The sequence below is a fragment of the Platalea leucorodia genome (assembly GCF_965183815.1).
Source record: "Platalea leucorodia genome assembly, chromosome: Z".
NCBI lineage: Eukaryota > Metazoa > Chordata > Aves > Pelecaniformes > Threskiornithidae > Platalea > Platalea leucorodia.
The window spans coordinates 55,935,777-55,950,793 of NC_138858.1; the positions used below are offsets into that span (position 1 = coordinate 55,935,777).

Consider the following 15,017-nt stretch of genomic DNA (forward strand, 5'->3'; position numbering starts at 1 on the left):
CTATTCCATGTAGAGTGATGCTTTCAAAGTAGATACTGAGTGAGGCAACTAAAGAAATAGGTGTGTTATTCATATAAGCATGGTGCTTAGACAGTAGAAACGATTAGATAATGCCTTAAGTTATCCCTGTAGGTAAAAAAACTAAAGGAAAAAATGATGAAATAATTTTGTCCACTGTTCATCTAAACGTGATGATGCAATTGTTTGAACAATGAGCAGAGATTTAAAAGAAATTACTTATTGTTGCATTCCTGTGCTGTTGTATTCCTGCTTGTGTGGTAAAGCTTCTGTTCAGATGCTACAGAGTGGAATAGCACAACAAAAAAATGGAGGGGGGAAAAAAAAAAATCTGTAATTAACACCAGTCCTCTGGCAGTTAGGCTTAAAAAAATAGGGAGGTGGCTAATGTGACTATTTCATTCAGACAGTTTTATTTCTCTAAAGTTGTCTGTGCTTATACCAAGCTATGAAGAGCATGTCTTAGCTGATGCTGAAAGAGGATGCTGATCAAAACCCTGCCTTAACTGTATATACATTAGTTTCCTTTGTGGAGGCCCTTAGTTTGCTGCTGCAATTCAAGGAAGTTTGTGTTAGACTCGACAGATTACAAGATGGTGATACTTCTCCTGCACTTAACTAAGTAACCAAGAGAGAAGTGAAACCACATGGAGAAAAATGAAAACCTTTGGAAGCTAGAAAACCTTTCTCTGACATGTGCAGTGTGACTACCTTATAGTGCAAAAACTGAGCTTGAGAAAGAAATAGGGTGGAGAGAACTGATGCTGCCTAACTTCAAAAAACACCTTAACTTTTTTCTGTTATTTAAAATGGAAAAAGGTCCTAACTTCTACCCCACATATAATGTCAGGAATGGTTATGGAGTTCTTCAGAATTAAAGCATTAGGAAGTGTGAAAGTAAAGGCTGAAAGGCTGGTGGATTTTTGTCAGTGGTTGGTTTGCTTATTTTTGTTGGTTTTGACTCTTGATCTGCCATTATACTATTCAGCTTTTAAGAGTGTTTGGCCCAAGATTCCTAACTGAACAGTCAAAATACCAGTCAATACTACCAGGTAAAGGTGCCTGTAGGAAGGTGTGTCTGAAGAGATTTTATAACTCAACTTATTATTATTTCACATGCTTGAGTTTGCCCTTATTTTACGTCAAGAATTCCAGATTCTAATTTTGGGACAGCAGTGTCTTTTAAAGACATAAATACATTTAAAAATTGAGTCTTGTGTCAGCTGCACATGTCAGAGATGGCTCGCTCCTTTTAGTTGTTGAGAGGCAATAGCAACAAATCTGCCTCTTCTAAAAAAAAAAGTGCATTTATTGCTGTTTTAAAGCCATTTTATTTGTTTACAGGTGTCAGCTGTGATGCATGTTTAAAAGGAAATTTTCGAGGTCGCCGATACAAGTGTTTAATTTGCTACGATTACGATCTGTGTGCAACTTGTTATGAAAGTGGTGCAACGACGACAAGGCATACAACTGACCATCCAATGCAGTGCATACTAACAAGAGTAGATTTTGGTAAGTGATAATTTGAAACTCTGGCAATTTGCTGCTATGTTGTGTCTACAAACATAATATGGATTTTCATGTTTGTACTTACTAATCACTTCCCCCAGTAACACTGAAAATAAGAGCAAGTTCTTGTCTTCTAAAAAACAAGCGTGTTTTCTTTGATTTTAGTGTACAAGAACTGATTTATATATTTCTTTTTAATTGGTGCATATATATTTTTAAACTTTTTTATTTTGGTTTGATAACAGCAGGTTATCAGACTAATAAATATACTTAATGACTGCTCCTAATTAACTTCAAATTCAGAAAATGAGGCAACCTTCTACCCCTGGTATGCTTTACTTAAGTGCCACAGTCTACAAGCGGAAAAATCCTGGTGAGATTTTGTAGGAATGTTATTTACTGATGGTTTATGGGGGACTGTAGGTACAGCAGGGGTCGTGATGGGCTGTACTGAGTATAAAAGACTAGTGGCAAGGACTAGCATGTAGTCTTCCTGGAACTCCTTTGAAGATCTACTAATTTCTGGCTATAAAGCCATGTCAATATTTAAAATAAAGCAATAATTGTTCTTGTCTCCTATCCTGCTTGTTGTTTCTATTGCATCATATTTGTAACAGGTTGTAACTCACAAGATACTACTGTGAAAAACCACCACCACTCTAAGATGTAGCTGATGCTGCACATGTATTTAGTTTTTATGTTAAACCCATGGGGCTAGCATTTTAATAAAAGTTTTTTAGTGGTCCCGGCTGTATTGTTTTTCACGTTTTGGATTCTTTAAATGTGATGATTTCTTAAAAGCTGAAGTCTTATGAATTGTAAATTACTTTCTTACCTTTTTGATTAGAACAAAAGTAAAATCTACTTCTTTATTGCTTTAAAGATTAGAGAATATATATATATAAAATATATATATATCTATATCTATATATATATAGATAGATAGATATAAATAAAAATATGCAGTTGGTTTCTCCAAACGGCCTTTGAATGAAGATGTCTTTCATTGTCCTTTAATTCTCAGGGCTCTGCTTGCCCCAAGACTGCCTGGCCATGACTTCAAAAATCCAGGCCCTGGGAATCCAGGGTTTGGAAGGAAATAACTTAGTGCATTAGCAAAAATGCATGCCACCATTTTAGCTTGCATGTGTTTCTTCTTGGGCCTTTTTCTTTTTTTTTTGGTCTCACTAATGAGGTAAAATTCTCTGTGTACAGTATATTAATTCAGGATTCTGGTCACTGAGATGCACAGCTGAAACTCCTTAGCCCCTTAGCAACATTTATTCTTAGATGTTACACATGGACTAGAAGGACAGCATTGCCATAAACATTAAATGCTCATCATAGGGGTAAAGAGGGCTGAAACATGCTTGCTATGAAGCCTTAAGCTAACATTAAATGTCAAAGCTTTCAGTGTACTGCAATGAGGAAACTTGTTCTGAACACTACTTTCTTAAAAGATGCCTGTCATCAGAACCTAAGAATGTCTAGGAAATATATTTTGTTTCTTGCAACTTGGATATTTCTCTTTTGGAAGTCTTTGATAAACGTATTTTTTGGTTTAATGCATTTTATTTGTGTATGTTGTCGGGGCAGAGAGGGGTTATTTTTTTACTATTTAAGTCTGCATAAAGAATACAAATGGCGAGGTGGAAGAAAGTTCACAGTGAGCTATTGAGATGGGTAATAGGACTCCAAGGGCTACTTCTGCATTGCTTGGTGTTTATGCTACTGTGGCTTCTTTAAATAAGAAGAATAAGGAAACAAGCTCTAAAAATTTCATATGGCTTGATATCTGAGCATTGCTCCCACAGAACCAGTGTTAGGGAAAAAAAAATACTGCAGCAGAGCTCTGCAGCAAGACTCCTGGTTTGATTAACACTGTAGAACAAGAACAGGAAAGAATGCATCACCACCAGATTGTGAACCATGGCAAAGGTGGATGGCACCCGAGTACTAGTGACCTTGTAAGCTTATACACTGGAGAACAAATTAGGGAATATTTAGAAATAACATATTCCTTGGGGCTCAGGAAGGTCTGTGACATCATTCTTAATGTTTTTCTTTTACAGTTCGCTGTAGAATGTAAGACATAAAGGAGTGTGCCTTTACAGTATTGTACAGATGCTTAGAGAAACTACAGTAACTTTAAAGGGCCTTGTGTAGCCAAGGAGATTATGTGACTTTGAGGAACATCCAAAAAATTAGGAGCTATGGAATGTTAAGTTTAATTAGAAAATCAATAATGAATGGTAGAACTAGTCTAGAATGACCTGTTTCGGAGTTGTCAGGATAGCTGTACTAGTGAATATTAGAAATCACCAAGGAAGGAGATATTAATGGGTTAAAAGAAAATAATCTCAAGGGCAAGACTGGCAATGTAAAACTAAATGGCATAGAAGTAATGAAGTCTTCAGTCACTTCCTAGTGATGCGGAAACTTAAATGAAAGGAGAATGTTTTCTAATGTATGACGGTATGAGTAGCGAGTTTTCCTAAGGAAAACTTCAGTAGAATCGCAGAATGGAAGGCTGTTAAAGATGTAGGTGTGTGAATTGGAGTTTACTTGGCGACTGGCAAACTTCAATACTGCTGTCTGTAATCAGGTTTGATTCAAAGGTATGAAAACTGTTCTAAATAGGAGTAAACTTAGAGTTTTTGCTGATGGTGGGAAGTGAACAGCTGGTAAAAGATGAGTATTTTACCAAGGAGAAGGAAGCAGAGTGGTGGATCGTTGCATTGCAAAACTGATGCAAGCACTTCAGAGGAAGTTAGTGTCATTTTTCTGATTTTAAAAGTGCACATGGGGATCAGTGAATAATTTGGTCAAGGTCCATCTGCAGCTGATGAAAAGGACCCTGAACTTCTAGTTCTCACCCCTATTCTGGCCAGCAGTGTCTATATGCAGATAACTGTGGAGTTTGCTTAAGTACTCTGTGCCTAAAGCTGTGACTAAATTCAGGTTTGTGGTTGACAGCTAATAACATGGATGATCCTATGTGTCTGGGATTGTTTCCACATAGAAAAAGTGAACATTGTTTACCTCCATGAAAATTCTGATCAGTTTTTAGGGTTCCTAGGTACTGTAATAATGTTGCAGAGTATATTGCAAGAAGGTGGACTTCTTCAGGTGCTCTGAAGGAGCTTTTGTTATCATCTTGGTATTTTTTGATTTATTCCTCCCCCTGAGACTCAGACTAGTACAGGAGCCTGTATAAGAATACTGAAAACAAATAAAAAGCCCCAGTTATTTCTGGCTACAGATGTGTTCACTGTTGTACCATCTGGTTGGCAGATTTGTCTTTCAGGAGTCAGTGTATGACCTAGTATTAATTTTGAAGCAAGATGGGATCCAGAACAATGGTAGTGCTATTGTTCCCCAGTCCCCACAAGAGACGCTGGAAAAAATGCTTTAACACACGCACCAAGAATGATATGGTGCTGTTACAGGGACAGAGCTTAAAATAAAATATGAAGTCTCAAATGTAATGACAAGTGGCCTTTAAAGCACAAGTCCAAGTAGTTTATTTCTGAGGGGTCGAAGTGTAGAATTGCAATAGGCCTGTGTAAAGAACAGGAATGTGCTTACCAGGTAGTCGTACTTTTGTGCTTTTTGCAGGACAGAGCAGTTCAGAGCAAACTTCCCAGTTTTCTTTCTCTGAAAAAGAATCCTAAGCTGTTAGGATGCTCTATGATTTTAAGTATGTGGCTTGCACATTACCCCAATGATTTTAAAAGGGTTATACTGGCAAAGTAATACAAATTTTTAGTAGAATTCTCTGCCAAAATCATATTGTGTTACTTCTATCAGAATACAGAACAAGTGTACCTTCACTTGTCAGCTCAGGTGCTTATGTGACAGAAGATCCTGCCACCTTTTGTGCCTAATTCTTAGACAAAGGGAGCTGCTTAAATAATGATTACCTTGATAAAGTGTACTGTGAGGTCTGACTGCATTCACCAGAATTCAGCTTGAGGCTTTTGTGATTTTTCAACTGCTAGAACAAGATCTGTCTGGTAAGTATGTATCTTGCTAAGTCAGAGCATCACAGAATAGCCTAGTTTGTTTAGAAGGGGACTCTGGAGATCATCTGATGCAACCTTCTGTTGGAAGCAGGGACATGACTGGATGGGATAGCCCAACTTAAGTCGTGAATATTTCCCTCAAGGGATGTTTCACCACTTCTGGGCCACCTATTCCGGCATTTTGTTCCTACAGTGAATGCTGGGGTTTCTGTTCGTTTCCTTAAGTAGAATTTCCTCTGAAGCAGCCTGTGCCTGCAACCTGTCACCATGCTTCCTTTTGAAGGGCATACATCTATTACATCTACAACTACTTTTTCAGTATAAGAAGTTGGAGATGATATCCACCTTGAGCCTTCTCTGGGGTGGAAGAACTCCATTCTTTCAACCATTTTTATGTCAAGATCTCCAGTCCTCTTAACGATCTTGGGGGACACAAATGTGCGTGTGCATGCACAACACACAAAAACCCTTAGATCCTCTCCATTTTATTTCAATATCTGTCTTGAATTGGAGAGACTAAAACTGAACCCTGTGTTGCTGGCGTTGCCTAACAAGTGCCAAGTAACATGGCATAACCACATCCCTTGATTTGATGGTTGCTCTCTTACTGATTTAGTGCAGGTCATCATATGCCTTCAAGTGATGCAGGGGGGCACACTGCTGACTCATGTTTGATTTGCTATGCACTGGGATCCCCTGGTCCTTTTCAGCGGAGCTGCTCCCCAGCTAGTTGACCCTGCCATTGAGCAGCAGCTGCTGTTTTGGCACTGCTCAGTAAATCCTCTCTCATCCTCATTAGTATCTCTGCTTGTTCATGGCTTCAGCATGTGATTCTTATTGTTAAGGAGCAGCAAGGCCAGGACTGCCCCACAAGGAATAACAAACCAGGAGCTAAGGGTGACTACAGCACAGGTGGGGGCAGTGTCCTCACTGACAGGGTGTGCAGGGCAGGTTGGTAACAGCAGCAGGTCCTGTGGACAGTCCCAGACAAAGCAAGTATGACAACTCAGCTGTGGGGTCCCTGCAGGAGACCCATTTATGGCAGGAGGAGCGCTGGGTGCAGCTGCAGCATAGTTCATGGTCAGACCTTAGATGTAGCCCATGGGCAGAGGGTGTGTGTGGAGGTCTGCTTTGAGGCTGGTCGAGGCAGCTAAGGCCTGTTGTTCAGCCCAACGCCCTGGTGCCTGCTGGGGAAACAAAACACCCAACTGTTGCTGGACAAATAACTGAATACCTGCTGTGTAATCACTGTCAGCCCCAGCAGCATGTGTCTCACACTGTAGCAGTTAGCCCAGCGCTATCTGGCTGTGAGGTTGAATACTGAGATTGGCAGCTGATGAAACTGCACGAAGGAAAAATGGAGGATGTGCTGTTTCTTCCTGCTAGACACAGCTGTACTGGAAATTTGCTGAAAGATAGAAATAGTGATGCTCTGGCTGGAAGGAATGAGCCGCTGTTTCCAGATTAAGCTGAGCTGGCATTTTACTCTAACAAACATGACTCTTGCACTGCCTTTGTAGTGAAAGGGGAGGACCTTCAAGTGAGGTCAATAGAGATCCCACCTGTTGAGAGTAGATCCCTTCAGTCTGTTAAGCAGGACAACATTGATGATTAACAGAATATTAGAGTCTAGATGAGTACTACAGCCATATCACTGTGCATCTTTGTTTCATAGGATCAGTCATAAGATAATTCTGGTTGGAAGGGATCTCTGGAGGTCTCTGGTCCAACCTTCTGCTCCAAGCTGTGAGGTCAGACCACGTTAGTCAGGGCTTTGCCCACTTGTGTCTTGAAAACCTCCAGGAATGGAGATGGCACATGGGCTGTTTGGGTATCCTGTTCTGCTGCCTGTCTACATGGGGGAAAATGTTTTTTCTTATATGCTCTTGTCCTCCTGTACTGCAGCAGTGGGAAGAGCCTGGCTACATCTTGATCCTATCTGTAGGTGTGGGGGCAGCTGTTAGGTGACGCAAAGTTGTCTGCTCCAGGCTGAACCAGTGCTGGCCCTGCAGCCTCTCCTCAGAGGGTGAGTGCTCCAGCCCTGCCATCTTAATGGCCTTCTGCTGAACTCACTTCAATTTGTCTCCCCTGTACTAGGAGGCCCCAAATGAGATGCAGTGCCTGGATGAGGCTGACGGGTGCTGCGCCAAGGGGATCACCCCTACTCCTACTCCTCTAGGCACATGGCTGGCCCCTCGCTGCCCACCCCTGCACCCAGCACCATCTCCTCAGAGCTGCTCCCTGGCCCTGCCAGCATCACTGCCCAGGTCTGCCTGCCTGTGGCAGGACTGGGCTGAATTTCCTAAGATTCCTGTTGACCCGTTCCTTTGTGCAAAAGTTTATAAATAGAGGGTAGGTAAGTGTTATGTCTTTAGGCTTATAGCAGAGTAACTAGCTGGTTTTACAATGTTTTTTGTTCAGAAAATCTGCAGCAAAGCACAGCTACCAGAAGTTTTAAGGGTAATACTGTTTTGAATCGTATGACTGCTTGATTAGTAATACAGGAATATATATACTTCGTTAAATGCGGTGTGTTGCCACTGTTTAGTTTCTTCAAACATTGAAAAAAAATTAAATGCATGTCATATTGTATAATGCCAACATTTTTGTATATAGATGTATATATAAAATTGAAATTGTTACTCATACGAAGAAAAGTGAAACTAAAATTCCCGAGTGCTATGTGCCCTTGTAAAGCAATATTTCTTAACAGAAAGCAAGGACAAGCTGTTACAACATGTAGTCCTGAATCATCTCTTTGAAAGACTGATTTTTGTCTAAGGAATCCTACTGTACTTCTGTGTCATTACTAACCTCCTGCCAAGTTTAAGAACATGTTAGTTAGATTTAAATGTTAAATACAAGTAGTCTGTAGCTATAGATGGATAATAAAGCAAAACTGCTCATATTTTTGGTCGAATTTTCACGTTAATTTTTTTCGCCAAGAAAAGCTATAATGTCTAAACACTGTTAAGCTTGAAACCTAACTTCATAAACTATTCTGGAGTCCTCTTTAGGCAGTATTCTGATCCTTTTACTCCTTTGTATTGTTTATCTAATTGATAAGCAGTGTGGGTAATGAATCTTCTCCTAGAGCAATGTGATTTAGTCTGGTTTTCTTTTTTACTAAGCAAGTCTGTCCTCCTAGCTACTTTGAAAAGAAGGCTTTAGAGGTCCAGAGGAGTTTGAAGAGTTATGGACTCCTGCTTTTGTGTAGGAAGGTATTTGGAAAGAACCAAAATACATTATCTGAAACATTTCTTTGTGGTCAGAAGGGATAATTCTTTGGTCATGGGCCAGTTGCATCATAACAGTAATACAACTGTAAATGAAAACAGTAATACAATTGTAGGTTGCCTTGCTTCTTCAGCCATGGAGGCGTGGCCTTTTCACTTTTTCTCCATACTACCTCTAATTGTTAGGGTGTTCCTTAGCAAATGAGCCTTTGATAGTCAGTCACATGACTGTGTTCATAATTTTTAGGATTTTTGATGTACTTGTAAAAATGAAACACACGGAGAAATATCCATTCAGTAACTTCAGCGCTAAAGTTAGACACAAAGATTTATGATATCACTTAATTACCAGCCTCTTTGTTTTTTTAATTTATGTTCTAGTTTAAAAGAAAACTTATCTGGTGACCTGTATTTCAGCTTAGAAAAGGGACAGATTTTGATTGTAAGAGGTGGAGAGAGATTAAAGTTGAGGAGGAGAAAAGAAGGGAGGTATAAACTTCCAAAGGAAAAATATTTAGATTTGCTGGTGACTGATTTCACTTCTGACAGGTGCACTTTTTAATTTTTTTTCCAGATGAAGGCATATTCATTTGGCGTGTGCATGTATGTTTGCTGCGTATTATGAGAAAGATGTGGAAGGAGTTATGAGTGGGAGAACACACAGGAGTATAATCAGGATGCTGGAAAGAACTCAGATGATTATTTTTTTAATTAATAAATGGCTTCTTTCATATCCTCTAAAAGCAAAAACGAGAAACACAGGATTTGACAGTACTCGTCAAATCTCTCCCCTTTCTGATAGAACAGTGTGTACTGCTGGAATTCTTGACATTTAGGACTGAGCTAACAACGCACCCAAGGAAAAGATACTTTTACCTGCATGCTAGTATATTTACCACTCTCTTCAGATTGGTTGTGGCCCTGTGCCCTTTGCTCAGCTGCGAAGTTGGAGTTGGTACTTCTGCCTTACTTGAAAATACTTACATTCATGAAATAATGAGGTTTGTAGGTAGAGGTTTTTACACTACCCAGTAATTTTGAGGGATTTTTTTTCTTTTTAGGTAGTGGATGCAGATGTTACTTTTATATGCAGATCATCTAAAGAATAAAATGATTTGCCCCTCTTTTCATTAGCTTGCCCCTTCAAGTTATTTTCATCTTGTTTTATCCAGATCAGTATATAAGATGCCAGGACTTGGAAAAGTCCCAGAAATGAGTCTGCCCAGCTAGAAAGAGTCCTCAAAGGAAAATTTAACTTGGTATTCTTACATGTATATGTGCATGTTTGCAACAATGGAGAATTTTGGTTTTCCAATCAGTAAATAGGTATTTAATCATCATCATGAGGATGATACCAAAACTTGAGGGAAATCAGAGGATCAACTAAACAAACTGTCATTAGCTTTTGATGTGTTTGTGACTAGCATTTTTGCTGTTCCTGCAGGTAGGCAGAATTTTTTTGCAGAAGTTCTTGTTGAATTATTGAGTTTCAGAGAACAATATAGTGTTTGCATGTGCTGTTTGGGCAGATTAAATGCAATTAGATTTAGAATTCTTCTTAACTATTCAGTTTAAAAGTTTGGCCATCTTATTTTTTTTCCCAGAATCTTTACTTAAGTTCTAACTCCGTTATATCTTTGTCATTGAAAAAATGAGAACTGAAGTTTACATTTCCTCTGTGCAATGACACTGTAGAAGTAAGAATGCTTTTAAAGCATTTTAAAAATGCTTTTTAAAGAATGCTTTTATACTGTAACAACTTTTGTAATGAGCTGCTTTCATTAGAATTTTTATTCATATAATTGCAAGGAGGATTCTTTTCTCCATCTTCATTGAAGCATTTTGCATTTATCTGTTCTAGACTGACATAATTTTGAATCCTTTGCCTTGCAGATACATTTTTCTGAAAGAATATCTGTTAGGGAGTCTGTATGGCTGATCCATTCAGAGACTGTTTTAGTGACTGCTTAGAACTTTGTCCCACATAAACCTTGTTTGTGCTTTCCTCATTTGAAACCATGACGTATGTAAGCTCTTTGTATTTGAGTATGCTGCAGCATATTGGTAATTTTTTTTACCCCCACCCAGGTTTTTGGCTACATCAGAATGGGAGTCTGAATTTCTCCAAAGTCTTGGAGAAACTTTCAGAGGAGTAGTTAGTGAAATATGTACTGAAGTGGCACTGGTTAGGAGCTGCAAAATCTTGAAGTTCTCTGAATTACATAGATCTTCTGTGTGTTGTATCTGAAACAGTCTCCATAACACCTCAGACTTGGAGCAGGTTAATTTTCATATAAGTCTTTATTGCATATCATGTAAATAAGATGAGAATGGCAGACTTGGAAACAAGACTGGTCACCATCTGGAAAATGTGTGCTGTAATTTTAGAGAAGTAAATCTAATTGGTTCATCTTGCAGGATGATGTTGCTTAACACCTGTACATAGGGACTGTCAGAGTCCTGAATGCTAATGGTCTAATCCTGCCTCAGACCCAGTTTTTCTGGTCATCTGCCAGAGTAATTGTAGTACCAATCTACTCATACAGAATAAACACAAGTTTACTGTGAGTAATGGATAAGAACTACAGATAGTTTAAAAGCTTTGATGTGGGGGAATTTGCTGCTGTTCCTGGTTTTGTGCATTTGGAACACACTCTAAAGCTGATTGATACTTAGCTTATAAAGCAAACAAGCAGATTTAAGAGTCTTTAAGAAGCTTTCTTCCAGTCTGGTAGTATTGTCGTCTTCAGTTGAATATAGTATATTTAGGTGTTGGCCAGTGACCTCTGCTGTAAATGTGGGAAAGCAGACCTTCCTCTTCATTATCCTCACTGGCTCTTCCCATGGATTTATAGGGGATCAGGTAAGGACAGATGTTTTGAATTAAGACATACCACATGTCTTGTTCTTAGGATGCCAGTTGAATGCCTGACAACCTGTCAAGGAAATGCCCATCGTTTGTGTGTTGGGTGACTCAGATGCATTTAGAACTGAGTCCTGATATATGTTGTGCAAGGACCTTTGGGATTTCCTTCTAATGATGATTCCAGGCATCTGTTTGTGTCGGTACTATACTAAACCACTTTCAGGCTGGGGGGGGGGAGATGCTAGTCTTTTGGACACGTCTTCCAACTTACATTCATGCTGACTTTCAGTCTGTATAGTTCTCCGTTTCAATTGTATCTGATATGCAGTTCCATTCTCAAATGAAAAGTTAACTTCTGTGCCTTATTGTATAAAATACCTAATGGAACCTCAAATGCTGCTTAAGACTTAATTGTCTGGGAACTTTTTACTTTGGATAGTTTGACATAATGTTTTCCTTGTGTATGTGAATAAATAAACGTAGATTCAAGATGGTACTCCAACTTAGTGTGATAGTTAATTTGATGAACCAGTTAAAATGCACAGTGTGTCAGGTAGCGTTTCTTCTTTGGCAAGGCTGCCTGTCTACTTGGGCGTTTCATACCATGCCTGTTGAAGGGGTATCTTTCTCTCATTCTCAAGCATTTAAATTCTCCAGGAACAGTTTCCAAATAAGGAGAACAGGGACTTAATAAACATAAACTTTGTTCTGCAGTGTATTCAGTCTGATTCTGTATCTTTAACTCTGCATATTAGTATGTTACTAAGAAGTTCATTTCCTGTAGTGGTCTTGGAGTGTTGGCCCTCAAAGCCTCGTTAGGTGTAAAATACTATTTGTTAATATAGTGGATTATAAGTATGTACATTTTTAGCTTAAGCATCATCTTTTGTAAGGCTGCAGAAACAAAAATGTTGTTCTGTTCTTCCTAGTCATGGCCTAAGGAGAGGTCAGTAGCAGATGTCATAAACCTTGGGAAGCTGCAACTTAGGCTGTCAGAAGGACATATTCCTAGCACATTAGGTAGATATTGCCTTGTGGTGCAGAACATGAGTTCTAGTATTTATTCAGACTTGTCCAATTTTTAATTCATAACAGAATATTCATAACTCTATGAAAACATTTTTCAGTTACTTATCAGTGAGTCCTAGAAAAAATGTCAGTGAAAAGATTTTACAGTACTTACTGGAGAAATTCAGTCTTTTTATCTTGATGTGAATGTGAAGTTTATTCATGTTTCCAGTAGAATACATAATACCTGCAGAGGAGAGAGAAAAGCCTTCTTTTCTTGCATGGTTTGATAAATTTTCATGTTAAGTTTGGGGAACTTCTATGTTAGCAACATAAAAGTGCCTGCTTTTCATCAGTCGTGCAGAAGCACTTAAGTTCAGCACACCTGAAAGTTTCAACCAATGTGTAACAGATAATCAGATTCCTTTTTCACTATCAATCTTTTATATTATATATTTTGAGATATTTCTATTGCGAAGCAGTGGTTCAGCTATGGCATAAATATTGACATGGTATCACTGAGGAGTTCTAAATTTTAATCTGAATTTTTGGGGTACTGTTGAGAGTTCAGCTTTTGATAACTCATCTTATGATTGAAAAATTCTGTACGTGACCCTGTACATGGGATAAGAAGGGTGGCAGAAAAACAAAGGTTTGGCAGTATCGGCAGCAGCATCATAGGAGTCTGCTCCTACTGAGTATTAGGAAACTATGTTATGTTTGATAATGAAAATGAAAGGTAGTCTGTCTGTTTTTTGTCATCAGTAATTGAATGCTTCTTGAATATCAGCCTATGGCCTTTATACAAGATGAAGATAACAGTTTCAATTAAGTAACAAGATTAATTTGGCAGTGATTACATTGAAGGACATTTATAAACAGAGGTTTACATGAACAAAATAAATGGTGCTACTGCTTTGAAGTAACCTCCATTTAAACACTTTCTGTTGCAGATTTGTACTATGGTGGAGAAGCTTTCTCTGTAGAGCAGCCACAGTCTTTTACTTGTCCTTATTGTGGGAAAATGGGTTATACGGAAACATCTCTTCAAGAACATGTTACTTCTGAGCATGCAGAAACATCAACAGAAGTGGTAAGAAGCTTCAGAATTGGCTTTCAGTTGTGGTAAAAATATATTAAAAAGAGTCTCTTTTCTGGGAAATTGGTATCCTTCTGTTCTTTTTCTTTTTTGAAGCATGAGTTCATTTAAATGCTTTGTAAGAAGACATACCTACATTTAATGGTGACATCAAAATTCTTCTGTGTTTCATGGGTATTGTTTCTTTCTTCTTCTGTGGTTGCTGTTTGGTTGTCCTGATGTAAAGGCTGCCATGTTTTAAGAGTTTGTTATCCTGTAAAACAAAGTTTAGGATGTTCTTACAGTTATTCTGTGTAGCTGTGTCTCCCTTTTCACAACCAGTATGTAATTGCCCTGGAAGCTCATAGCTGTGTCAGTCTTTTGTAACTGTAAGAGAGAAGAAAATACACGACAATTTGAGTTTTTCAGATAGCTTTTGTAATGGACCTGGTATATTTCTGCAGCGGAAGCTGTCATTCTTTTGAAACTATTGCTGTTAAAGAAGGGTTTTTTTCCCCCATCCTTGACCCTTAAGACTCTTGATATGGTTAAAAACACACTTCTTAAACAAGTGTCAACAGAAATGCTTTAATCTGAGGTGTTAGCTACTGCTATCCTGATTGTCTGGGAGCAGGAGAAACTAGGTTAGCAGAACGACATCCAGGGTGCTCTTGTCTGGTTAACTGTTTTTTCTAGATTCCTAGAAAAATGTGAATGCTTGAAGTGGATTACTCATCACTAATACATTGTGAAGAAATTACTTATAAATAGGTTCTCTATTCTAATCTTCTAGTTTTCTTAGCTCCAAGGAATTCTGTGGAAGAAAATGAACCTTTCCTCTCCAAGCCTATTAAGGATCTTGTGCGAAGGAATGATAGGGGAGGTGGTTTGTCTACCTCTGTGAGACTCAAAGGTGTTCTGATCTTTCTTAAAAACATGAAATGAAACGAAACGGTTTACTTCACAATCAGTTGCACTGTAGAATCATAATTTAACTTAGTGACACTCTGCAATTCTTATCTCCTTTAGTTTTTCTTTAACTTTGCAACTTTCAAACATAGTGTCAACCATTGAAAGTTCCACGTTTGGATGACTTTTCTTCGATGGCTTAGTATTGCAATTCTGATTTGCACCACTTGATGTCAGTGATACGCTCCTGACACAGAATGTGAAGATTCCAGGTTTTTAAGTTTGACACATCCTTGTTTGCAGCTGTGACTTCTAGAACTCAGCACATAAAGCCTAAATTTGCAATACTAGACACGTGCTGCTCCACT

The 15,017-nt window shown here is 38.6% G+C and overlaps 1 protein-coding gene across 5 annotated transcripts in view; it reads left to right on the forward strand.

Moving 5' to 3' along the window:
• Positions 1–15,017, forward strand: part of LOC309603041 (E3 ubiquitin-protein ligase KCMF1) — a 55,768-nt gene that overhangs the window by 23,875 nt on the left and 16,876 nt on the right. For all 5 annotated transcript variants that reach the window (XM_082337384.1, XM_082337385.1, XM_082337386.1 and 2 more), the window contains 2 exons: positions 1,363–1,530; positions 13,616–13,755. In XM_082337384.1, the coding sequence (XP_082193510.1) occupies positions 1,363–1,530; positions 13,616–13,755 (308 nt within the window). The remainder of the gene's footprint in view (positions 1–1,362; positions 1,531–13,615; positions 13,756–15,017) is intronic.